This window comes from Antechinus flavipes, chromosome 3 (genome assembly GCF_016432865.1).
Source record: "Antechinus flavipes isolate AdamAnt ecotype Samford, QLD, Australia chromosome 3, AdamAnt_v2, whole genome shotgun sequence".
Taxonomy (NCBI): domain Eukaryota; kingdom Metazoa; phylum Chordata; class Mammalia; order Dasyuromorphia; family Dasyuridae; genus Antechinus; species Antechinus flavipes.
The window spans coordinates 148,737,704-148,764,925 of NC_067400.1; the positions used below are offsets into that span (position 1 = coordinate 148,737,704).

The 27,222-nt window shown below is 33.5% G+C and overlaps 2 protein-coding genes across 3 annotated transcripts in view; one reads left to right on the forward strand and one right to left on the reverse strand.

The window, feature by feature from the left end:
- CLDN10 (claudin 10) overlaps window positions 1–27,222 on the forward strand; it is a 202,932-nt gene that overhangs the window by 170,742 nt on the left and 4,968 nt on the right. The window contains exons 2-3 of one of the 2 annotated variants that reach the window (XM_051984020.1): window positions 1,205–1,366; window positions 1,456–1,537. The exons of the other annotated variant lie outside the window; for it this stretch is intronic. Coding sequence (XP_051839980.1) covers window positions 1,205–1,366; window positions 1,456–1,537 — 244 coding nt within the window. The remainder of the gene's footprint in view (window positions 1–1,204; window positions 1,367–1,455; window positions 1,538–27,222) is intronic. 2 annotated transcript variants of the gene reach the window in all.
- The window catches only part of DZIP1 (DAZ interacting zinc finger protein 1), a 109,368-nt gene continuing 86,177 nt past the window's right edge, over window positions 4,032–27,222 (reverse strand). The window contains exon 21 of the transcript XR_007951732.1: window positions 4,032–4,309. The gene's annotated coding sequence lies outside the window, so the exon portion shown is untranslated. The remainder of the gene's footprint in view (window positions 4,310–27,222) is intronic.

Below are 27,222 nucleotides of genomic sequence, written 5' to 3' on the forward strand. Positions count from 1 at the left end.
AAACTTTCTCTTTCAATTCCATGACTGTTCCCTTTGACAGATTGTTCTTGTGGTAATTGGCTAAAATTTTTTGTGTCTCTCCCAGTACTTAATCCATCTATTGTTCATAGAAATGTAGGTGGAATTGGTCTGAATACATAAACATTCTAAGTCTTTCCTCAGTCTATAATTTTCCCAATAGGAAAATTCCTGATTCCTGAATTCAATACTAGTCCATATCAGAAAAGAAGGAAAATTCAAGGTTTGGTAGTTTTATGAATAATTAAATGGAAAACAAATATATTACATATATTATTCCACTTACAGATTTATTCATGGGTGTCCATTCATATATGACATGTAAGAAGCTGTTCTTTGTTATAAATTCAAGAACATCATACTATAAAAATTCATTAATTCATATATTACTAATTAGAATTTTGTGATAATTTGGACATTGCATAAGTATGTTTTTATCTTACTTATGAAGAACAGATTTGCAAAGCAAATCATTATTGTAAACAAGATTATAGCTGAAATAATAAAACTGCTTACTAAGAGAACAAAATGTTTCTAAACTACTCTAAAGCATTTTGAAATATCTATTCATGTGTCAACTATGTTGAACAAGTCACCTGATCTTGTCAGTTCCTTTATTTATAAAGGACAAGGAATAGACTAATTCTAAGGAATAGAATAATATTTTGTCCCTTGTAGCACAGAATCTTCTAATATTGTGAACTACTGGTAAACTAATTCCAAGTTATTCATCTCTATTTAAACCCCCCCCCAACAGATTCTTTAAAGATTCCTCCTAATGAAAATCATAGACTAAAGCAAATGACTGTATCTATGCAAAAATAATAAACTAATATTTTTGTCTAAGACTTGTCAGAGCCAAATGACTTTTCAATTAGTCTTAAAGAAATTTTACTAGAATTAGTTCTCTATGGGGCGTAAACCCCACAGTCAAAACTTTCACATGCCAGAAACATCATTTAATTTGAGTAAGACTGAGGAAGAATTTCAGGATGTAGTAATGAAAAGAGTATTTCTAGTTTCTACTTTCTCACCATAAAATCAAAATGATGGAATTTTAACTATTGCAATTATTCTTCCAGAAGACAGAACAGATTGACTCAAAATGGAACATTGTAAAGGGAGGATTTACGTTTTCAAAATAACGTATTGCTGTAATGTGGAAAATGTCACATTGTAATTGCAGGTTATATCCAAGCATGCAGAGGACTGATGATTGCTGCTGTCTGTCTGGGATTTTTTGCTTCCATATTTGCACTGTTTGGAATGAAGTGTACAAAAATTGGAGGCTCATATCCATCCAAAGCTAAACTTGCTTGTTTATCTGGAGTTGTGTTCATTTTTTCAGGTAAATAGTAAACTTCTACCTAATCCATGAATGTAGCAAAATTATTGTGCTCATTCTAATGTTAATTTCTTCATTCTGGTATGTTCTAGGACTGTGTTCTATGGCAGGCTGCTCTCTATATGCAAACAAAATCACAACCGATTTCTTTGACCCTCTCTTTGTTGAACAAAAGTAAGTACTCTTTTCAATCTACATATCTTAGAACATATGGAATGCATAAGTGAATATTCTGAAGGAACATAAACATCTTAATGGATAATGAAAATTAGAGGTGTTTGATTACATGACTCAAGGCAAAGGATGTATTATAGAGAGGAAACTATTAAAGCACTAAGACTACATTTAATTCACTTATGAACTTTACATAGTGTCTTTTCTCCAAATAGCACTGGATATAATCAGTCATTACATTGAATATTAGAAAGTTGAAAATAGTGAGAATTGCTCTTAGAAAAGGTGGGAATTAGAGAGGACCTAAAAGATGGGGAAGAGAAAATGAAAAGAAATAACAATAGAAACTCAAGGTGATGCTTTATAAAGGCCATCAACCTTTGCATGTAACAGAAAACTTTCTGTGTTGTATTCATAGTTTCACCTATTAGCTTATCAAAATTGCTCTTGTAAGTTTTATAAATAATATTTTCTTCCCTCCTCAAATGCATGTAAAAACAATTTTTAACATTTGTTGAATTCCCCCCCCCCTTTTTTTTTTTTGGTTTAAGTTCCAAATTCTCTCTCTCTCTGTCCTCTCACTCTCCCTCCTTTCTCCTTATCCTGAGGTGGTAAGCAATCTGATATACGTTATACAAGTGCAGTCATGTAAAACATTTCCATATTAGTAATTTTGTGAAAGAAAATAAAAAGAAAGAAGAGGTACAAGGAAAGAAAAAAGGAACAAAGAAAGTGAAAAATAGTATGCTTCAATCTATATTCAGATATCCCTTCTTTTTCTGGAGGGAACAGCATTTTTCATTGGATAAATTTATGCCTAGTAAAAATTTTTTGTTAAATTTTTTCAGCTAAATAAAAAGCTATAATAAAAAAGAAAAAATTTCTGCTAAAATTTTATTTCCTTTGCCTCCCACCTCCTCTAATTTGGAAAGAAGGGAAACAAAACCTCTATAATTAATATACAAAGAAAATAAATTCCTATACCAACTGTTTCCAAAAATGTATATCTAATTCATCTTGAATCTATCACTTCTCTGTAAGGATATGAGTATCATTCTTCATAATTGGTCATTTAAAATGGGAGTTGATCATTAATTTGATCATAGTAACTGAGTCTTTCCTGTAGGTCCTTATGCAGATGTTTCAGTACAGATTAATTATTTACAACCTTCTCTAAGTCCTTGGAATTCCCCAGTGTTCGTTGTAAAAAAGAAATCGGGAAAATGGAGGATGCTCACTGATTTAAGAAAAGTGAATGAACAGATGGAAACTATGGGAACTCTTCAGCCTGTAATTCCATCTCCTACTCAATTGCCTAGAGAGTGGCCTCTTTGGGTCATCGATATTAAGGATTGTTTCTATTCTATCCCTCTGGATAAGGAGGATATGAAAAGATTTGCCTTTTCAGTGCCCAGCGTTAACTTAGCTGAGCCTTATAAAAGATATGAATGGACAGTTTTGCCACAGGGAATGAAAAACAGCCCCAGGTTGGGCGCCAAATGTAATGACCGCATATTTAAAATCAGCCGGAGTCAGGAATTCAGGTTAAGGGGAAAATCTTCACTCTTTATTGAAGTGAAGAGATGAATAAGGATTGCACAGGAAGCCAGCTAACAGAGAGAGATCTGAGCTGAGCAAACCATCACAATGGCAATGCAAAAAGTCTCTCCTTTCCCTTCCTTTTCCACTCCCTTGCCTCCACCCACCAAAATTGTCATTTCCTATACAACACATCAGGACTTGCACAAAGAGTGGGCGGGGGCCATTCTTTCTCCAAGTTTATATATTAATAGAGTATGGTCCAATTACTATTTAGCCTCATATTCTTGGGACCTCAATGCATCAACTCAAGCTTCAGCCCATTACACTTTCCCAACAGTTCATTTTTACAAGGTTGTTATACTATAAATTGCTCTTCAGGTTCTGCTCAGTTTATTCTGCCTCAGTTCATACAAGTTATCCTTTATGTCTGCCAAACTGTTCTTTTCATAGTTTCTTATGGGTTCTACAATTTGTTCATTCATTCCCCAGTTGATAGACACTCTCTTCATTTTCAGGTTGAAACAGCTACTATAAATTTTTTTTGGTATGGAGAAACTTTTTTTCTTTCTTTTATATTTTTGGGGATATATGAAACTTAAAGAAATTCAACACTGCAATTTTGCTTAAATTCTTTGGAGACATGAAAAAAAATTTAATCTCATTGTAGAGTAATAAATGAATATCAGTGGGCTACTTATTGCCTTCAGCCTGAAGGTTATTGACAGTTTCCCTAAATTATTAATCCAGTCCTAGAAAACACTAGATATACCAATATGGAAATGGCAAAATCATTGGAAATTCATCCCTTATGTTTTGTTATAAAGTTGTTTTGCTTGATTTAAAAATATACTTGTACATAAATGTAGGAAGTCACAGTATAAAAATATAGAGGGCTGCCTCCCCAATTATGATATTCTTTCTCATTTTATTCTAGATGTTTTAAAAAAAATTCCACCAAATATTTCCTGCATTCCATAGTTGATGTGATTCCCATCCCATTACCCTGGGAGAGTAACTTTCCAGTTCTTGCTGCAGTGTAGGATGTGTGGTTTTTACCCATCAAAATCTCAGATCTTTATCAGAATGTAGCATTCTCTTCCAATGATGGGGATCCAAGTCATAATTCCATATTAGTGTACTATGTACTGCAGAGAAGAAATGTATCTTGAAGCAAAATCATTTAGGTTTTGGTGTTGCTTGTTTTAATGAAAAATATTCCTTGTTTCTTTTCTGTTAGGAAGCAGAATTAATTATGAGTTCAAATGTACAATATTATATTAATCTATTGTCTTAAGATTTTTCTTTCCAAAATAACTCTACTATTCTTTGTGATTTCCTCTTCTAGGACTTTCTATCCCACCTTTACATTATCTTCCATTTTAAAATTTTTCTTTTGAATTTATTTAAACCGTCCTCTCTGGAAAAAAAAAACAACCCTTAAAAAATCCAAACTGATACATAATATAAACCTTGTATGGAAGTTAGAAAGTTAAATTTTCCAAAGTTCTGAATGAAATAATAATAAGAATTCTGTAAATTTAAACATTATTTATGTTTTAGTTATCAATATTATTAGCACAAATATTCTGTTGTTTCACATTCTTAAACCAAAATCTTTGGATTTTAAAATGTATTCATTTACTTTAACATGAGGTATCATATATATTTAGCCTAAGACATGATAAAGCTCACTTTATAAACATGTAATTGTTTAGTCATGTACACTTTTCATGACTTCATTTGGATAAATACTCAAATGGTTTGTTATTTTTCTCCAGCTCATTTTACAGATAAGGAAACTGAGGCAAGCAAAGTTAAAAGACTTCTCCAGGGTCTCCCAGCTAGTAAATGTCACAGGCTTTGTGACACACAAAGATTTGAACACAGAAAGATGAATCTTCCTGACTTCAAGTCATCTAGCTGCCCCTTACAAACTTACAGCTGATATAAACTTATCTATGACATTCTCCTTACTTACCATCATCTGTGAATCTTTTCCTGGCAACATTTCCTTCATTGAGCTATTTTTTTAAATTGCGAATCTGCTTCTTGAAAAATTATAGTGAATTCAGGTATATTTAGCATTGTGAGGTAATTTAACTTTTCTCCCAAGCACAATTCCCTTGGCTGTCATATGTTCAGTTGCCTCATTTAATTTAGTATTAGAATTCTATACTTCTTTTCAGATTTCAAATAACCTAAGTACTATAATTCTCTAACAAGTCAGGGAGGGAATTTTTCCATTTCTTATTGTGGTGATGTTGTTTGGATCTAGACCTGTGATATCAATGATAGGGGGAATTCCCAATGTGAAAATTTCATTCATTTATATAAGTTAGCAGTTTCTCTGCAATTTATAGCCATCAAATCAACAAGCATTTTACTTAGCTAGTCACCAAGCAATTATTATTGTGCCAAGCACTTACTATGTAGCAGTTGTTTTATGGTGTTTGTTTAGTTGTGATCAACTCTTTGTAACTCCATTTGGGTTTTTTTTTGGTAAAGATACTGGAGTGGTTTGTCATTTCCTTCTCCAACTCATTTTACAGATGAGGAAACTGAGACAAACAAGTTTATATGCCTTGCCCATGCACACAAGCTACTAAGTATCTGAGGCCAGATTTAAACTCAGGAAAATGAATTTCTGACTCTTGACTACTCTATTCATTGTAGCACCTAGCTGCTAACTTTATAGACTGTCTTATAGTCTTACTGACTTTTGCCTTTGTTACTGAAAGATTAATTGAAGAATCACATAGTCAATATGTGGCAGCTAGATGGTGATATTAACTAGAATGCTGAATCTGGAGTAAAAAAGATCTGGGTTCAAATCCTACAGTTGTGTGATCCTTGACAATTGATCATTTCATCAGATGATGTTTCTCATCTGAAATGCAGAAACAATAATAGCACCCATATCCCAGGTTTACTATGGGGAAAAAATAATGTCTAAATGACATATTTGTGAAGTGCTTAACACACCTTGAGTGCTATATCAACACTAATTCTTATGAATATATGCCAAATAGAGGGACTTTCCTCATTCCAAGACTGGTATTTTATCTACTATACCATTAATTATTGTACAAATGTATTATCTCCACTGCAGATGCTTTTTTTTCCCTTCTACTCTAACATCCTCTTTTCTTCTGTTGAGGTTTTTGTGCACTATTGTTAAATGTTAAATGCTGGGTCTTTAGTATAGATTGTTAAGTTATGGAGTTTTAGGGGTAGGAGTAATGTTCAAGATTTATCTAGTCCAACTTCATCATTTTACAGATAAGGAAACTTCTTTGTAGAGATTAAGTGACTTGTTCAAGACCATATAGCAAATAAAGGCAATGTCTGGAGATCAAATGCAGACCTCCTATTTGGCTTTCAGTTCAGAGAATACAGTGGAAATACTATATTATGCTGGTTCTCATTAACCTTACATATCATACTGGTGGTTTCTTTCCTAGACATTCTTTGAGGTTGTTTCAAATACCTAATATATATAGACTACTCTATACTTATCCAATAAAAATAATTACCCTATATTTTTCCAATTAAAAAACTATTTTACACAATAGTTTGTGTAAAAAAACACTGCACTGCATAATAATTAATAAAAATCATTAACTCTTATCAATTTATATCCTATATTATACAAATTTATAATTACTATCTGAAATTTCTTTAAATTTATTAATAAAATTTATAAAGTATCTTGTATAGTTCTCATGCAAAAGGTCCAAGGAATTCTAAAAATCTGAAAACTGTTCAACAAACTCAGACTCAACAGCATTTATTTATTTATTTGTTTGTTTTAATAATTATAAGTTTTTATTGACAGAACCCATGCCTGGGTTATTTTTTACAACATTATCCCTTGCACTCACTTCTGTTCAGACTTTTCCGCTCCCTCTCTTTATCCTCTCCCCCAGATGGCAAGCAGTTCTATACATGTTAAATATTCAACAGCATTTATTAAATGTCTATCATATGCATAGTCTTGTGAATTGCTATTTCAGAATTTTGATGGACAGAATAGAAAGATAGATGCATAAAATCTACAGGTAACCCACATGCCTTTAGTTATCAGTTGCATCCCCTTCTGCAGGGAATACCTGCTCTCTCTTTCCCTGTTTCTTCAATCTGATGAAGAAGTTTATGAGCATGGAAATGCCCAAACATCTGAAACAGGAGGAAGCAGGAAGAATCAATACACTGTTGACTGCAGTCCTGAGGGAGGGAGGAGGAATGAGACAAAACAATGGCCTGGAGCTACTTTTTGAACAATAATATCCCAAGGGATTTTCTATGGATCTGTGATTTCATTGATGTGGTTACAGCTGCAAATTACAAACTATCCATGCTTCCTGATCTTGTGGAATTCTTGCCCATATTTTTCCAAAAGTCCATTATAAAGAATCTCTCCAACATGCTAGAGAGTTTCCTCTGATTCTCTTAATATAGCATGAGCACTGGTGTATCACATATGCTATGGATGTATTAATCCCTTACTCTAGCCATATATCTGATACATTTCTTTTTTTTTAGTCATACAACTAAAATTCTACTTTCTGGAATAAGCCTTTTCTGATCCTGCTTAATGAAATGTATGTGTGTGTGTGTGTGTGTGTGTGTGTGTGTGTGTGTGTGTGTTTATATGTAATCAGTTGATTATCTGTTATCCTGTATGTATCTTGTTTCTACATAATTGTTTACTTATTGGTTCCCTCCAATACACTATTAAAATTCCTCAAAGCAAGAATTATCTCTTGCTTTTTTGTGTGTTCCCAGAATTTAGCACAGTGTCCCAAAAGTTTCTTGGATAGCAAATGGGGTCATAGTGGCATAAGCTAATACACCCAATCTAGGAACAATGGGAGAACTGATTACAATTCAATTTATAATTCCAGAAGTGGGTAATGAAAGTAAAAGGATGGTAAGGAAAAAAGAATCTCAAAGAGGCAAAGTAGCTAGCTAGAAAGAGGTTGGATAGTTGGGAATGAAGTAAAACAAAGTAGGAACTTTCCCTAAATTAGCATTTCTGAAAAGGAAGTTACCAGTCAGGAGAGTAGAGTAACAAGATGGAATTTTCTCCAGGTTGGGAAGGTGATTGTAGAAGAGGAAGGGAAAGCCAAAGAATCCAATAAAGGCAATATGTGTCACAGATTCTCATCTTAAATCCAGGAATTTTTGACTCTAATGCCAGCTTTCTAGACTCTCTGCTGAGCCACTTCTATTGATGCTGTCATTTCAGATATGAAAAAAGGGTAATTTAGAGAAGTTAAATAACCTATCCAAGCTGACATAACCAGGTAGTAGCAGTTTATAGTACTTTGATTCTCAGTCCAGTGTCCTTTCCATTATGCCATATGTCTTTCTTTCTTTAGATGCAGAGAAAAGTGGACGTTAGGGTGCACTGAGTCCACAATAGTAGTAAAATATTAAAATATTCTATTGTCTGTTTTCTCCTTTCTGTCATGAGTGGAAGCAAAGGCAGGTAACAATAGCATTACAAGGTTCTATAATTTACTCAGAGTAGGGCACATTCTAGAAGTAAAGGAGGAAGGAAACTGATTATCTTCCATCTTAATAATACTCAATTATCATATTAACATAGATATGCTACCCAAAACAACTTTGGGAACAGTGTCCAAATCTGTGTTTTCATGACTATAGGGAACTCCTGTTGAGGAATTTCCTGCCCATATAGATCAGTAACTGTTTTAAAGAGTTGCTTAGGAACAGAGTGGTTTGCCCAGGTTTTCCTGACTACAAGGAAAAAAAATCTCTTACCAAGTAAAATCTTCTACATAATTCTGTGATTAATTTCAATTTCCCTACTTCCATTTTGTATGTATGCGGACTGGAATGTAGCAAGAACTAAGGAGAACTACCCAGCTGGGGGGGAGGGTTATGCGTCTTTAAAGAAAATGTTTCTTTGTAGTCTGATAACCAAACTTTGGATTATATTTCATAGGGTGTAAACACAACTTTTGGGCTTTTATATAGCAATAGTTGAAACTTTGTTATGGATGCCTAGGGCAGAAGTGGGTAAAGTGTGTTGTGGTTGTCTTAGTACAAAAATTTGCAAAGGCCTAAGTCTAGTACATTGCTTCAGGAAAAATGGGTAATGCTGTAGTAAAGATGATTATACCAAAAAAAAAAAGTCTTTATTGTCAGACTGTTTATATTTAAGTTTATGGTTGTTGTTTCTTCAATTCCACCTTGTACTGGGGAGGGTCTATTCCTTATATTAATCTTTTGCATTATTTTAAAAAAGAATTTCGATGAGCAAATTCTTGAATTTTGATATTTCATCATGAAATTTTATTTTTTTTTATTTTGCTTCCTTTCATTATGTAATATATTTCTGCTTTATCATTCCAATAAATACTCAAAAATATTTCTCAACTCTTTCCTTTAGGCTATTTGAAACTAACTTCCTTCTTTTTGAAAAAAAAAAAACAAAAAATACCCACCAAAACCACAGTGTCCCCCAAAACACTTAATAAAATTTCCTTCCCGAACCTTACAGAAACAGATACTTCTGAACATGATTCATTCTTTCCAAAGTGCTGAAATAAATTACATTATGCCCACTATCAATTATTTAGTAATCCAAACCACTAACTTCCTGAAAGTCTGTTGTTTTTATTTTTTTAAGGAAGTTATTCCAGGAAGAAATTGATTGACATCAATAGACTTTCCCAAATCATACCCTCTTCCTCAATGTAATCCTCTTCCCTTCCTTTTCCATTGTTTTTTAAAATTCATTGACATATAATAGAACCACTCCCAAGTCTTGTCTAATTAGATTCCTTCTATGAACGCTGATAAGTTCAAAGGAGACCGATGTATCATTTTCACATATTAGAATATAAGCAGTTTATTCTCATTTAGTTTGTTATCACTATTCATTCATTCATGTTTAACCTTTTATGTTTCTCTTAATTTCTGTGTTTCTACTTCTTTTTTTTAATATTTTATTTTATTTTATAATAACTTTATATTGACAGAATCCATACCAGGGTAATTTTTTACAACATTATCCCTTGCACTCGCTTCTGTTCCGATTTTTTCCTTCCCTCACTCCACCCCCTCCCCTAGATGGCAAGCAGTTCTATATATGTTAGATATGTTGCAGTATATCCTAGATACAATATATGTTTGCAGAACCGAACAGTTCTCTTGTTGCACAGGGAGAATTGGATTCAGAAGGTATAAATAACCCGGGAAGAAAAACAAAAATGCAAATAGTTCACATTCGTTTCCCAGTGTTCTTTCTTTGGGTGTAGCTGCTTCTGTCCATCATTTATCAATTGAAACTCAGTTAGGTCTCTTTGTCAAAGAAATCCACTTCCATCAGAATACATCCTCATACAGTATCGTTGTCGAAGTGTATAATGATCTCCTGGTTCTGCTCATTTCATTTAGCATCAGTTCATGTAAGTCTCTCCAAGCCTCTCTGTATTCATCCTGCTGGTCATTTCTTACAGAACAATAATATTCCATAACATTCATATACCACAATTTACCCAGCCATTCTCCAATTGATGGGCATTCATTCAATTTCCAGTTTCTAGCCACTACAAACAGGGCTGCTCTGTGTTTCTACTTCAAAGTTTCTTTGAAGCCCTGATTTTTCAAGAAAAGTGTTTGAGTTTTCCATTTCATTGAAGATCCATTTCCCCCACCCCCTCCAAGAATATATTCAATTTTGCTGGATAAATTATTTTTGACTGTAAGCCTTCTTTGCCTTCAGGAATAATGTATTTCAAGTTTCACACCTTCCTTATAGTTGTTGCGGTTGTTGTTCAGTCTTGTCTTTGTGACCCCATTTGGGATTTTCTTGACTAAGACATTTAAGTAGTTTGCCATTTCCTTTTACACCTCATTTTACAGATGAGGATCCTGAGGCAGACAGGGTTAAGTGACTTGCCCAAGATTACATAGCTACTAAGTGTCTAAAGCCAGATTTGAATTCACACCAATGAGTCTTCTCAGTTCCAAGCTCAGCACTCTATTCTCTGTGCCACCTAATTGCCTATCATGGGCTCACCTAGGATTGAACCTGAAACTTCTCTCACTCAAAGAGAAAATCATGGTGCCTCTTACATCATATGATTCTGATTGCGACTTCTTAATATTTAAATTCTTGCTTGCTTGCTTCTTGCATTCTTCCCTCCCATCACCACCACCCCCATCCCCGATCTAGAAGCTCTGAATTTTGGTTATCATGTTATTGGGAGCTTTTCTTTTGGAATTTCTTCAGGAGGTCACCAATAGATTCTATTTCTACTTTGGTTTTAAGAAATGTGGGTAGTTTTAAGATTTCTTGAAATATGCCTATTTTTCTTTTTAAATTTTTTCCCTCAATCTGTTTTTTTTCCCTCAATCTCAATTTTGTTTTGTTACATTTACATTATGTTCTATTTTTCTTTTCTTTTTTGTTTTAGTATTTCCTCATGGAATCATTAACTTCTATATGATTTATTCTAATTTTCAGGAAGTTTGTTGTTTGAGCTAATTCCATTTCCAATTCTTTCTTCCATAACTCTAATATCTTTTCCATTTTTACTTTCAGCTTTTTCATTTCACTGATAAAAAAATTTTTTTTAAAAACTCTTTGTAACTTTTGTCTCATCTCTTTCAGAAATCCTAATTGAAATTGTGTTCATGCTGTTTTGAAATATTCTTGTTCTTCTAGCACCTTTTAGACCTGTCGCTGCTCTTTTCCTATTTGGTATTTTTTAATCAATTACTTAGATAAAGGTATGGATAGCGTGATATTCAAATTTTCAGATAACACAATAAAAGAAGAGTTAACTAGTATGCTGGATGATAGCAACCAAAAGATCTTGACAGATTACAATACTGAGCCAAATAAATGTTACATTCTTCACTTGTCCAAGTCTTGTTTGGATATTTATAAGCCAACAGGTAGGACAGCTAGTGAAACAATTCAAGAATCAGTTGAAGAAACTGGAGATATTTACCTTAGAGCAGAAGAAAAGTAGGGCATGATAACTATTATTAAATATCTCTGGGGGAAGGATTGAAATTATTTGCTTGACCTTAGAGAGCAAAGAGTTGAAATTGCTGAGAGGTAATTTAGGAGACTCCAATTAAGGACAACTTTTCCTCCCCTCCAAAAATAAATTTCCTTAGGAGGTAGGGATTTCCCTTTCAGTAGAGGTGTTCAAGCAAAGGCTAGATGACCATTTGCTGTTGTTGTTTTCGAAGAGGACCAATGACAGTGTCTTGATGCCATTGAATTGGATTTAAGTGAGGCAAAGCTGTATAGAGTCAGTCTCTCCTCCAGAGTCTTCAGAAGGCAATGGCAAAAGGTAGATCAGGACTATTTGTGATGGTCCTGGGTATAATTGAAAACCTTGGCCTGTTTAAGCTGAGGTTTTTTCCAGATCTCAGTTTGTCTGAAGCAGCACATATTCAGTAATTAAAGTCTAGGTAAGAACTGAGGCAAAAGGTACCTCCATAAAAGAATCAGTGTGGGAGAGGAACATCCTTAGAGTTTCTGGCCAAAATAGAAACAGTTGTTACCACTTGCAAAATAGGGAATAGGGAGATTATTGTTCAGGTTTCAATTGACTTGATGTCTTCAGAGAGTTTTCTTAAGATTCTGTGATTTGGGGGTGCCATTTTCTAGAATATTACATACATAAAGGTGGCAGCACCAATGGAATAGGGAGAAATGTTACTTGCCTTAAAATATGATAAGCAAGTAGAACCATATAATTTTTTAATTGGAAGGAATGATAGAGGAAGGCTTCTTAATTTTTTTACACTTTTGACCTCTTTTTGTCTGAGAAATTTTTTCATGAACCCCAAGTGTATCGATATATATAGTAGATATACAAATTAAACATTTACTGATAATCATCATTTCATGATCCCTCACATTCAGTTACAAACCCTACATGGGGTTGCAAACCATAGTTTAAAAAGAGCACAAAGCACTGTGCTGATGCAAATAAGAAAAGTGTGGCAATTCCGGCTCTCGGGGAGTTTACATTGTAATTACAAGCGGCAACATGCATATATGACATGGTTTTGGATATAAAATAGAAAGAGCTAGTGTTCTTGACTCTGTAGCAGCAAAGCAAATGGCAATGCCTCTTCTTTTACATCATTTCTAGTAATAAGGACACTTTCTGATGTTGAATTATTTCATACGGCCGAGGACTGTGGGGATAAGAAATACTTTCTGTGTTTCTTTAGTCACTGTGGCTCCAGCATCCAAAAAACCATTAGCCAGGCTGCAGCTCCACAGGACTTGTTTCCTGGAATCATGACTGTGGGCCTTAGGCAAGCAGGCCTGATGGTCTGGAGGTTGGGTATTGGCTTTACTTGTCCCTCAGAGGCAGTTGGTGTAGGCAGGAAATGTAGGCTTCCTTTCCACAGCAATTTCTCCCCTTACTTAAGGCTATGAGGGTCAATCCAGAAGCAGAGCTCAGTGGTCTGAGGAAAATTCTATTCCCAGAGTCTTCCTTTGCAATCTTGATTTGCCAGATGCATGCCATTCTCATCTCTTCTTCAGGATACCTTGCTTTTTCAGCCTGCCTGCTCTGAAGCAGGTGAAGAGGATTGGACAGCAGATGATGGAGATAGCAGATGAAGGGGACAGTAGATGATGTGCCCCATCCTTACCAGAGTTACTTTCCCAAATTATGGCTACTAGGGAGAATTAAAAACAGGAGTAGTGGTCTAGTGATTCCAGGTCTTCATAGGTTTCCCCACCATTTGGTGACAGTTGGTCAGGAATATTGATAGTGGCAAGTTTAGAAGGAATCTAAGATCACATGCTTCATTTCCCTCATTTTAAAGATAAAGAAACTAAGATTTATGTCTAGAATTACATTGGTCACTCACTTAATTAGCTCCTGACCTAAATGCTTTGCAAATGCCCAATTTCAATTACTGCTCTCAATCTATTAATTACTACTCTCAAGCTATTTTAGATCATTTAAACATATTGTCCCATTTGTGACAGATATTGCTGTTGTATTTCATTTATTTCAGTCATGTCTGCTTCTTTACGATCCCATTTGGGGTTTTCTTGGCAAAGATACTGGAGTGTTTTGCCATTTCCTTCTCCAGCTCATTTTACAACAGCTCAAACTGAGGCAAACATGGTTAAGTGACTTGGCCAGGATCTTCCAGCAAGTAGGTATCTACAGACAGATTTAAACTCTGGCTTTTCTGACTCAAGGTCCAATACTTTATCCACTGCACTACCTACTTGTTCCTAGCATGATTCAAATCATTACATCACACAGAAAATCAAGATAACTTCACTTCTCAAATACTTACATTAATAAGTGACAGCAAAAGGATAACCAAAAATAACAAATTATTCCAAAACAACATATTTGGCTTAGACATAAGCTGGTTATGGGGAAATATCAATGGTTAGGGGAAGTATCAAACTTTTATAATTAACTATATTTGGCTTGAACTCAGAGGTATGCTGCAGTTTCTTCATACCAGCTCACACTATTAAAAGTTCAGTGCAAACACTTATACTTTAGAAATAAACAAAAATATAAATGGGTGCAATGTTTATTGTTTTGTTGGTGATCTAGACTTTAACAAAGTAATGGAGAATGCATTAACAATGCAGATTAAACTTCAAAGTCTATCCTGCATGCATTTTAGAGGAATCAATTTTGAAAATATTTCCCAGTAAATCCTTACTTAGGGATGCTATTAAAGTTACTTCAACTATAATTGGAGAAGGCAAAAATTGTTCACAATTATCATGTTTATCCCCAAAGGAGGTAATCTATACAAAAATAATTGAGTTGATATTTGATATGACTATATATGATTGACAGGGTTGCACACTACTACATGATAAGTTATTAATCATAATTATTAAGAAAAGAATGTAGAGGTATATGTTAACTTTGACTACTAAAAAAAGAAAATCAGTTATGAGTACAAGCCTTTATAATCTATGAATTTTTATAATAATCATTATTGAAGTGAATTACTTAGTAAATTTTACTTAAAGAATTTACAATGGCAAGACAGGAAGAATTACTAAAAAAAGAAAGAAAAAGAAAGAAAGAAAAGAAACAACCACAGAGGAGGCTTTATTTTATGTTTAAATGACTTGTCCAGGATCACTCAGCCAGATAAGGTTCATGTTCTGTCACTTGAGCTAGTGCCAAAGTCCCCAGGTAGAATATCACTTTTCTACCTGTCCTTACAATCTTTTGTGAGCCTCATTTATCTCATCAAAAGGATATTGTATTGATACATGCACAATAGGACTAGAGAATTGATGAAAAAGGTAAATATTGCTAAATACCTCATTATTTTGTGTGAAAACATTCAGTCAGTAAATAGGATTTATTAAGTATCAGATACAGGTACTTCATCAATACTGGGAATTTTCATTGAGGAACTTTTCTCTCCCACTAGAAAACAGCAGACACTCTGCAATTTATGAATCTTTAGAGAATTTCCTGGAGCATTAAGAGAGAGATTAAAGGATCATGCTCAGAATTACATAATATGTGGCAGAGATGGGACCTACATCTAGGTCTTCCTGCTTCTGAGGTCTTTCTGCCTGTTGAGCAAGTACATTTTATTCATTTGTGCCAATTTTTGTGATTTAATTTAATACAATATAAAGTTGCTTCATCTTGCATTTATTAAATAGCATGTTTCAAATACTTCAAGTTTGAATAGCCAAATGCTTTTGTGAACTGCTTCATCCCACCCATACTGTATGTGGTCAGGAGGATTATGAAACTTTCATTATCTGAACCTGGATATTTCTTTCAGTCATATCCTTTACACAGGGACTATTCTTCCCATTCTTTAGAGGCATTCTTTAGAACCATTCCAGGTGGTTGAGTGGAATTCTTGAGTCAGGAAAATCTGCATTCAAATTCAGCCTCAGATACTTGGGAATTTTGGGCAAATCACTTTACCTTTCTCCATCTGCTTTCATTTGCTCCACAGTCTAGAGAATCAAGTGAAATATCTGTGAAGTGTTTAAGTACCTGACACACAATAGGTGCTTAATGAACACTTGTTCCCTTCTTTTCCTCTGCTTTTCCCTTTACCATCAATGCCCCTGATCTGTACCATTTGAGGAAGTGACCCTATGCCCAGCTCACTGCCAAGGATCACAGCTTTAATACTTCTCAATTGTATATGATGAAAATATTTTACAGTGTGCAAACTTACTGCCTTTTATTCTTTTGAGATGTGGTCAATGATTTTGCTCTAATTTTTGTTTTAAGCTTGGGTCTCAGGCTCATTCCTAAACTTTCAGAATTATTAAACTCTATAAATTTTGACTTATGTTAATAATAAGGAAGGTGAGATAGCTAGAAACCAGCCAGAAATATTAATTGGGCATTCTCTTTGTGTAAAGTACAGTACAAAACACTCTGCAAGATTTATATTCCTAGCAGTAGACCTAGAAAAATACCAGCCAGGCAATCCTGATTATGATGTGACAGACTATAAATTCTTTAATTCTTTATCCACTTCCACAGAGAAAATAGTTTCCTATTCCATTTTGGGAGTACTTTCGGTGTTACCCTAATTACAGCCATTACATTTCTTTCTGATTTCCCTTTCAAATCAGGAAAACAGGGTGCTGGTTAGGAAAAGAGTACAGGGAGATAGAATCTTCCCTGCCCTTCTCAAACCCACAGAGTTGCGCAATGTTGAAGGATTCCTCTAACGGACTGATCACGTCAATTCCTGGAAACTGGATAGCTGTTTGGCAATGTGAGACTCACGAGTATAGAAGGGTGAGAAGGGCAGGAGGCTAAAGCCAAGACCAAGGTTTGATGATTGCCATCTGAGGAAGGAGCCTGGAAATCCTTTCTATCTTTTGCTTTTTGCTTCTTCTACTTCCTTTCCTTTCTTCCCTGTGCCATCTCCACTTCTCCTTTCCAAAGAATAATAAGAGTTAGCATTTATTTAGTGCTCTAAGGTTTGCAAAAGCACTTTACATATGTTATTTCATGTAGTTTTCACAATAAACTTCCGAGACAGGCCATTTCAAGGATGAGAAAACAGCCTAAAAGAGCTAAATGAATTGCCTAGACTCAGATAGCTAAATGTTTGGGATAGGATTTGAATTCATATCTCTCTGATTCTGTGATATAATAGAGTTCCCCATTTATTCTAATGATATTATTTCTCTTTATTTAGACAAGTGGGAGATAGCAAAGTAGGCTGTCCATAGGATTTTGATGTTGCTCGACTGAGTTAAAAAAACAAAAACTTTACTTTTATTCTGTCCAAATATGAAGACAGATATAATCAATTGAAATTTTTTATTATATTATTATATAACTATATATTACATTATATATTAATACATATATAATTGTATTATATATTATAATATGTATATTACATATAATTATTAATCGCATACAATACACATGATATAACAATATATACTAACATGTTATGTAATTGTATTATATATTATATATCTTATAGGTTATGCTATTATTTATATTATAATATAAATGATACAATGATATATATTGATACATGTTATATAATGGTACTATATATCATATCATACATATATCATAGTGTTATATATGATATTATAAGTATTTATGTTATCATATATATCATGTTATATGTAATTTTTATATAATTATATATCAAGAAATGCATAATATTATATATTAATATATGCCATATAATTGTCTTGTATGGCCTATATATTGCCATGTTATAGGTGATACTACACATATATTACATATTATATAATATATGGCATATAACATCATGTTCTATGTTAATGTCATATAATTGTATGATAATCACATTATAAGTCATGTTATATATAACATTTTCTAATTATATATAATACACAAAAATATTGTTATATATCAATATATGATATAATTGTGTATATATGACATACATATATAGTGTTGTTGCACTGATATTATATATGTAATTACATATTATATATAATACATATATTATACATTAACATGTCACAAGTGTTATATATGATGTTATTTATTTGTATATTATACATGCGATATTTACACTATTATATATTAGTAGATGTCATAATTTTACATATGATACATGCATGTTACATGATGTTATACATGATATATTGTGATCATGTATTTTATATAATACACAAACATTTCACATATTAATATATATGCTGTAATTGTACTATGTGATACATGTATATGTTGTTACACTATTATATGTGTAATTATATATTATATGATATATTAACATATGTTGTATTGTATAAGATATATGTAATTATCATATACAATACAATGTATAACATATTATTTATTAAAATATTGATTTAATTGTATTATATATGATGCATATGATACATGGATATTATATGTAATGATATACCTAGTAGTACACATATATATTATGTATAACACATATTATATTATATATTAATGGATTATATAATCTTAATGTATATGATACATTTATATATGTTATACTATAACTGATATATATTGATATATAATTATATATTTTGTAAAACAAAATATAATTATATTTTGTAAAACAGAAAACATATATTATGTTATATATTAATATATGCCATATAATTTTGTTAAATATGATACATATATGCTATATTACATTATATGTAATAATATATGTAATTACATATAATATACAATATTATATGCATTACACCTATATCAAGATATATCATATAACTGTATTCTATATTATACATACATATTATGGATATAATATTATATATATATATATGTGCAAATATAAAAACTATAAAATTTGTAAACAGCTAAAATGTATGACTCCTTTGTTTTAGTTGCGAAACTGTTTCTAATTACATTGTACTTGTCTAGCAATGAAATGGAGCTGAGGTTTTTGTTTCTTTGTTTTACTGGTATGGAAAGAAGAAATTCAGATTATTAATATCTTTTGGATACACAAATTGTACATGTGTGGAGGAGCAGAGTACATATTCACTATTTCCATTTCCCATGACCAACTACTCCACCACACCACACATACTCATACCCACAATCTTGTTATCATACCCACGCCTACATCCATTTCATGAAATCAGAGATTTCATGATCTTGATCATCACTTTTTCATTCCATCTCATCCTCTGCCTTAAAGCTCCAATCCTAATCATCTGCATTGCAACCTCCCATCCTTCTAACCCTCAATTCTTTTCAAAAATCATCATTTTAGCATTAGATACACTCTTTTCCTTTCTCCAGCTTGATTCCTTGATGAATCAGTTCAACTTGATACTGTCCTCCTCTTTATTCTGTTGGCCTTGTCCTGCCAAATACCACCCTCATTTTCACCATCCACATCCTCTTATTCGCATGCTGCTAAATGAAGTTGAAGAAAAGAGAAAACCATGCTGAAAGGGTTCATTATAAGTTTATGTTACATAATCTCCCTTGTACCTTTTTTTGCAGCAAGGTAAGCTTTTTACATTTCCCTAATTGATTCACCATCCTCCTCATCATAGCAACTTTTCTAAACCTTTTCATCTGTCCTCACACTTCCCACAGCTTCTTCTTCCCAACCTTTTTGGCTTGGAATCTTGCCTCATATTTCACTACAAATGAGGCCATTTGTAGAGAGCTCTCTCTCTTTCCCCCTTTCTCTCATCTCACATCACTCAGATATTTTCTACCAGTATTTGTTTTTTTACCACTTCTAACCCCTATTTCACATGAAGACGAGACTCTTTTCCCTGCCAAACCCCTCTACATGAACAAAAGATCCCATTCATCCTATTATCTCTAGCAGATTTCTCTCTTAATATCCCTGCTCTTTCATTCATATTAAAGCATGTTTCTTTTACTTCCTTTAAACATGCCCATGTTTCCCCACCCTCAAAAAAACTTCATTTGATCCATCTATACCTTTTAGTTATCGTCCTTTCTATTCCTTCTTTTTTTTATGGCTAAATTTCTTGAGAAGGTTGTTTGCAATAGAGGATGCTTTTCCTTTACTCTTGTTGTCTTAATTCTTTTCAGTATGGCTTCCAAACTAATTATTCATTAAAAACTTTCTCTCTAATGATCTCTTAATTGCCAATTTTGGTGGCCTTTTCTCAGTCTTTATCCTTTTTGAACTCTCCAGCTTACAACACTATCGTTTCTCTTGTATCCTGTTTCCCTTTCATGCTTAAAAAAATAATTTATTTCTATTTCTAAATTGATTTCTAAATTTTCTTAACCAATCTTTCACTGTAGAAGGCAAGAAATACAGTACTTGTTATAAATATTAAATATAAATAGGCAAAACATTTTTATAGTAACCAAACTGCAAAAAATTAAGAAAAATAAAATGATAATATTATTCTTCAATAAGTTTTTCAGTTCTCTCTGTAGGATGCATAACATTTTTATCACAAGTCCTTTGAGATTGTCATAGATGATTGAATTAATCAGAGTAGCTAAATCTTTTATGGTTGATTATTGTTAGACTGCTGCTATTATTGTGCTAAATGTATTTCTAGTTCTGTTCATTTCATGTGTCATCAACTCATACAACTCTTACTAGGATTTTCTGAAACCATTCTCTTCATCATTTCTTATAGCACAAATCACATATGATATCATGTTCACCCATTCCCACTTAATAAGCATTTCCCTTTGTCACCACAAAAAAGCTGTTATAAATATTTTTGTATACATCGGTCCTTTTCTTTTTTCTTTGTTCTCTTTGAAGTATAGACCTAAAAGTATTATTTTGGGACAACAGGTATCCACAATTCTAAACCTCTTTGGCCATAGAACCAAATTGCTCTTCAAAATGGTGGGGTCATTTCACAACACTATCAATAGTTCAATATGACATTCTGTTCATATTCTCTACTAATAATTTGGAGCATTTTTCATATGACTATAGATAGCATTGATTTCTTCTGAAAACTGATTGTTCATATCCTTTGACCATTTATCAACTGGGAACTGATCATGTTTTTATAAATTTGATTTATTTTTCTATATATTTAATAAGTTAAGTTTTTATAGAGAAACTTGATGGAAAATTTCATCCCACTCTTCTGCTTCCATTCTAATCTTGGCTGCATTGGTTTTGTTTGTATGAAAACTTTTTAATCTAATTTAAATTATCCATTCTGCATCCTGTGATCTTCTATATCTCTTTTTTGGATCATGAATTCTTTTCTTATCCATGTACATGACAAGTAATTTTTTATACTGTCCCCCAATTGCTTATATCACTGTTTATGTCTCAATCATGTGTGCATTTTGAGTAGATCTTGGTATATGGTATGGGATGTTTGCTTATGCCTAATTTCTGCTAGACTGCTTTCCAGTTTTCACAGAAGTTTTTGTCAAATAATTCTTACCTCAATAGCTTAGAATATTAAGTACTAAATCTATTCCACTAATCAAATACTCTTTCTTATCTAGATTGTTTTGACAATTATCACTTTTGAATATATTTCAAGATTTTGTACTCTGAGGCTGCTTTCCTTCCCATTTTTATTGATTCTCTTTATATTTTTGATTTTTTGTTTCTCTTTATGAATTTTATTATTTGTTTAGTTCTATAAACAAATTATTTGGTAGTTTAATTAGTATGGTACTGAATAAGTAAATTAATTTAGGTAGAATTGTCATGTTTATTATATTGGATCAGCCTTTTACATGAGCAATTAAAATTTCTCCAATTGTTTAAATCTGTTTTTATGAGAAAAGTGGTTTACAACTGTGTTCATATAGTTCCTGATTGTGTCTTTGCAGGTAAACTGCCAAGTATTTTATATTGAATATAGTTATCTTAAGTGAAATTACTCTTTCAATAGCTTGGTGATAACAGACATTTTTATTTTACCTCTGAATATTATGGGAAAATTTATCCTTACTACAGATAATGCTTACCCTTGGTTTTGCTTAGATATTACTTAGCATTTAAAAAAATGCTCTACTTGCTCCCATGCTTTCTATTGTTCTATGTGTCCTATTGTTTCTATTGTTTGTTTTGTTTAAATAGGAATGGATGTCTCTTTTGGTCAAAATCTTTTCCAGCATCTACTGATATAATCCTTATTTTTTATTATTTTTGATGTGGTCAATTATGTTTACAATTTTTCTAAAATTAAACCAATCATTCTTAATATAAATCCAGCCTAATGATAGTGGATGATCTTTGTGATTTATTCTTATAATCTTCTTCTTAGTATTTTATTTTAATTTTCTACAACAATATCTGCTGGGATATTGGTCTAGTTTTCTTTCTGTTTTACTTCCCTGGGTTTAGGTATTAAAATCCTGTTTTTTAGAAAAAATCTGACAGGACTCCGTGGCTTGTTTTTTTTAAAATAGTTTACATGATATGAGAATTAATTGTTCTTTAAGTGTTTGAAATAATTTCCTTATATATCTATATGATCTGTAGGGCTTTTTCCCCATACTGAGTTCATTTGTGGCTTATTCAATTTCTTTTTCTAAACTAGTGCTATTTAAGCATTCTATTTCCCCTTAAAATAGGCAATTTGTATTTTTATAAACATTTATTTCATTCACATTGTGTTTTACTGGCATACTAGTAAGAGAGTTCCTAATATTTATTTTGGTTTCATCTTCTTTGGTTATACATTCTACCTTTTCTACTTTTAAATGATTTACCCATCTTGTTGGTTTTTCTACATAAAACTAGCTTCCAGTTTTACTTATTAGTTTTATTGTTTTTAACATCCCAATTTATTAACTGCTCTTTTGATTTTCAGGTTTGCCATTTTGGTGTTTAACTGAAGATTTAAAATTTTTTTTCTAGTTTTAATTTTTTTAGTTTTGTGCCCAATTCATTGATCTGCTCTTTCTCTCTTATGTAAGCAGTTAGATCTATTAAAAATTGCTCTTTTGTTGCATCTCAAATTTTGGCATGTTGCTTCATTATTCTTATTAGCTTTAATAAAATTATTATTCCTAAAACTTGTTCTTTGACCTACTCATTCAATGTAGATTTCATTTCCAATTAATTTTTAGTCTGTACTTCAGAAACTGACTAATGAATCTCCTTTTCACAGTGTGCTCCAAAAGAGTGCTTTTACTATATTTTTCTGCACTAGTTTCTGAGGTTTTATGCCCTAATACATCGTCAGTTTTTGTTAAGGTATCATCTACAGCTAAGAAAAAAGACAGACAAAATACTTTCTATTCCCATTCAATATTCTCCAGAGGACTATCATATCTGACTTTTCGTTTCCTTACCTTATTTTTAGTGATTACATATTTCAGAAAGGTAAACTAAAAGGCCTCAACTAATATAGTTTTACTCCTGTAATTCATTTAACTTTTTCTTCAAGAATTTGTATGCTCTTCCGGTTAAGATGGCGGAGAGGAGGCTCACAGTTGCATAAGCTCCGCGCTTTCTCTCACTATCCACTTCATTACAAGCCTCTGAATCAATGCTTGACTGAAAAAAACCCACAAATAGTTACCAAGAGAAGCCATCCTTGAGATCCGCCAAGAAAGGTCTGTCTTTACTGGAGGGCTGGGGCGGTTTTAGATCGGGCGCAGGCGGCGGGCAGCGGCAGTGAGAGCACGGGAGCAGACTGGAGAGGGGTGGAGAGTGATCGTAGCCGTTTCTGCGGGGAGAGCTTCGCTACAGGTTTGGATAATTTCCTCCGGCAGCAAGTCAACAGCCCAGCAGAGAAGCTAAAAACACCGGGCTGAAGAACACAACCCCAAACAGCTGGAGTCTCTCAGGACCTGGCCCCCCCCCCTTCCCCCCCCTCAGTGACTCAGCACGCTTTGGGATCTCAGAGCGCAGGCGCAGCACAGTCCTGCTAGTGCCTCACTGCTGCCACCTGCAGTCTGTAGAGGAAGCTCGATAACACACCCAGCCCCCCCCCCAAAGAAAGACTCCAGTTTTTTTCTGTTTTTCTTTGGTAGTTTATCTCTGATTAATAGACAGAATGAGCAAGAAGCTGAAGAGGACTTTAACCCTTGACAGCTTCTATACAGATAGAGAGCAGACTCTAAATCCTGAGGAGACTAAAAACAGGCAGTCCCCAGGTGATTCCCCAAAGGAGGAGATCGGCTGTTCCTCAGCACAGATGAACCTCATAGAAGTGATTAAAAAGGCTCTCACAAGGGAGCTAGAAGAAAAATGGGAAAAGAGTCTGGAGAAAGTTAAAGAGAGAGTGGATAAAGAAGTAAAATCCTTGAAAAATAGGATTAGTGAACTGGAAACAGAAAACAGCTCTCTAAAAAACAAAATTGGCGAAATGGAAAAAAATTCCACAGAACAAAAGAACTCAATTGGACAATTAGAGAAAGATTTTAAAAAAGTGAGTGAAGAGAATACTTCACTGAAAATCAGAATTGAACAAGTGGAATTGAATGACTCGAGGAGACAAGAAGAATCAGTCAAGCAAATCCAAAAAAATCAAACAATGGAGAAAAATGTGAAATACCTTCTGGGGAAGACAACAGACCTGGAAAACAGATCCAGGAGAGACAATCTGAGAATCATTGGACTCCCAGAAAAACATGATGAAAAAAAGAGCCTGGACACTGTCTTCCAGGAAATTATCAAAGAGAACTGCCCAGAAGTCATAGGAACAGAGGAAAAAATAAACATTGAAAGGATTCATCGATCACCCACTGAAAGGGATCCTAAAATCAAAACACCAAGGAATATAGTGGCCAAATGCCAGAACCCTCAGGTGAAAGAAAAAATATTGCAAGCGGCTAGAAAAACCCAATTCAAGTATCAAGGAGCCACAATAAGGATCACCCAGGATCTGGCAGCATCCACATTAAAAGATCGAAGGGCCTGGAATATGATATTCCGAAAGGCTAAGGAACTTGGTATGCAACCAAAAATAACTTACCCAGCGAGAATGAGCATCTTTTTCCAGGGAAGAAGATGGACATTCAACGAAGTAAGCGAATTTCATCTATTTCTGATGAAAAAACCAGAACTTAACAAAAAGTTTGATCTACAAATATAGAACTCAAGAGAAATCTAAAAAGGTAAAGATTAATCTTGGGAACTATATTTTGACTATATAGATGTATAAAGAATACATGTATACCTTGTTCTAGAAATTGATGTGGAAAGGACATTGTACCAGAAAAAGGGTAAAGTGGGGGTAGTACATCTCATGAAGAGGCATAGGAAACCTATTATATCTGAGAGAAAGAATGGAGGGGGATGAATATAGTGGGTATCTTACTGCCTTCAGAATTGGCTTTAAGTGAAAAATCTTAAGACATATTCAATCTATGGTGAAACTTCTCCCATCTCATTGAAAAGTGAGAAGGGAAAAGTGGAAAGGGAAGGAATAAGCTAAGGGGAAGGGAATACGGGAACTGGGAGGGAAAGGGGTAAGATAGGGGGAGGAACTCTAAGGAGGGGGGAGGGATACTAAAAAGGGAGGGCTGTGAGAAGCAAGGGGTGCTCACAAGCTTAATACTTGGAAGGGGGGGAAAGGGGAAAGAAGGGAGGAAAGCATAAACCGGGGTTAACAAGATGGCAAGTAATACAGAATTGGTCATTCTAACCATAAACGTGAACGGGGTAAACTCCCCCATAAAGAGAAAGCGGTTAGCAGAATGGATTAAAAGCCAGAATCCTACAATATGTTGTTTACAGGAAACACACCTGAAGCGGGGAGATACATGCAGGTTAAAGGTAAAAGGTTGGAGCAAAATCTACTATGCTTCAGGTGAAGTCAAAAAAGCAGGGGTAGCCATCCTGATCTCAGATCAAGCTAAAGCAAAAATTGACCTAATTAAAAGAGATAAGGAAGGACACTATATCTTGCTAAAGGGTAGCATGGATAATGAAGCACTATCTATATTAAACATATATGCACCAAGTGGGGTAGCATCTAAATTCTTAAAAGAGAAACTAAGAGAGCTGCAAGAAGAAATAGACAGTAAAACTATAATAGTGGGAGATCTTAACCTTGCACTCTCAGAATTAGATAAATCAAACCAGAAAATAAATAAGAAAGAAGTCAAAGAGGTAAACAGAATACTAGAAAAGCTAGATATGATAGATCTCTGGAGAAAATGTAATGGAGACAGAAAGGAATACACTTTCTTTTCAGCAGTTCATGGAACCTATACAAAAATTGACCATATATTAGGACATAAAAACCTCAAACTCAAATGTAGTAAGGCAGAAATAGTAAATGCATCCTTTTCAGACCACGATGCAATGAAAATTACATTCAACAAAAAAGCAGGGGGAAGTAGACCAAAAAATAATTGGAAACTAAATAATCTCATACTAAAGAATGATTGGGTAAAACAGCAAATCATAGACGTAATTAATAACTTCACCCAAGAAAACGATAATAATGAGACATCATACCAAAATGTATGGGATGCAGCCAAAGCGGTAATAAGGGGAAATTTCATATCTCTAGAGGCCTATTTGTATAAAATAGAGAAAGAGAAGGTCAATGAATTGGGTTTGCAATTAAAAATGCTAGAAAAGGAACAAATTAAAAACCCCCAGTCAAACACTAAACTTGAAATTCTAAAAGTAAAAGGTGAGATCAATAAAATTGAAAGTAAAAAAACTATTGAATTGATTAATAAAACTAAGAGTTGGTTCTATGAAAAAACCAACAAAATAGACAAACCCTTAGTAAATCTGATTAAAAAAAGGAAAGAGGAAAATCAAATTGTTAGTCTTAAAAATGAAAAGGGAGAACTCACCACTAACGAAGAGGAAATTAGAGCAATAATTAGGAGTTACTTTGCCCAACTTTATGCCAATAAATTCGACAACTTAAATGAAATAGAAAAATACCTCCAAAAATACAGCTTGCCCAAACTAACAGAGGAAGAAGTAAATATCCTAAACAGTCCCATCTCAGAAAAAGAAATAGAACAAACTATCAATCAACTCCCTAAGAAAAAATCCCCAGGACCAGATGGATTTACATGTGAATTCTACCAAACATTTAAAGAACAATTAACTCCAATGTTATATAAACTATTTGAAAAAATAGGGATTGAAGGAGTCCTACCAAACTCCTTTTATGACACAGATATGGTACTGATACCTAAACCAGGTAGGCTGAAAACAGAGAAAGAAAATTATAGACCAATCTCCCTAATGAATATTGATGCTAAAATCTTAAA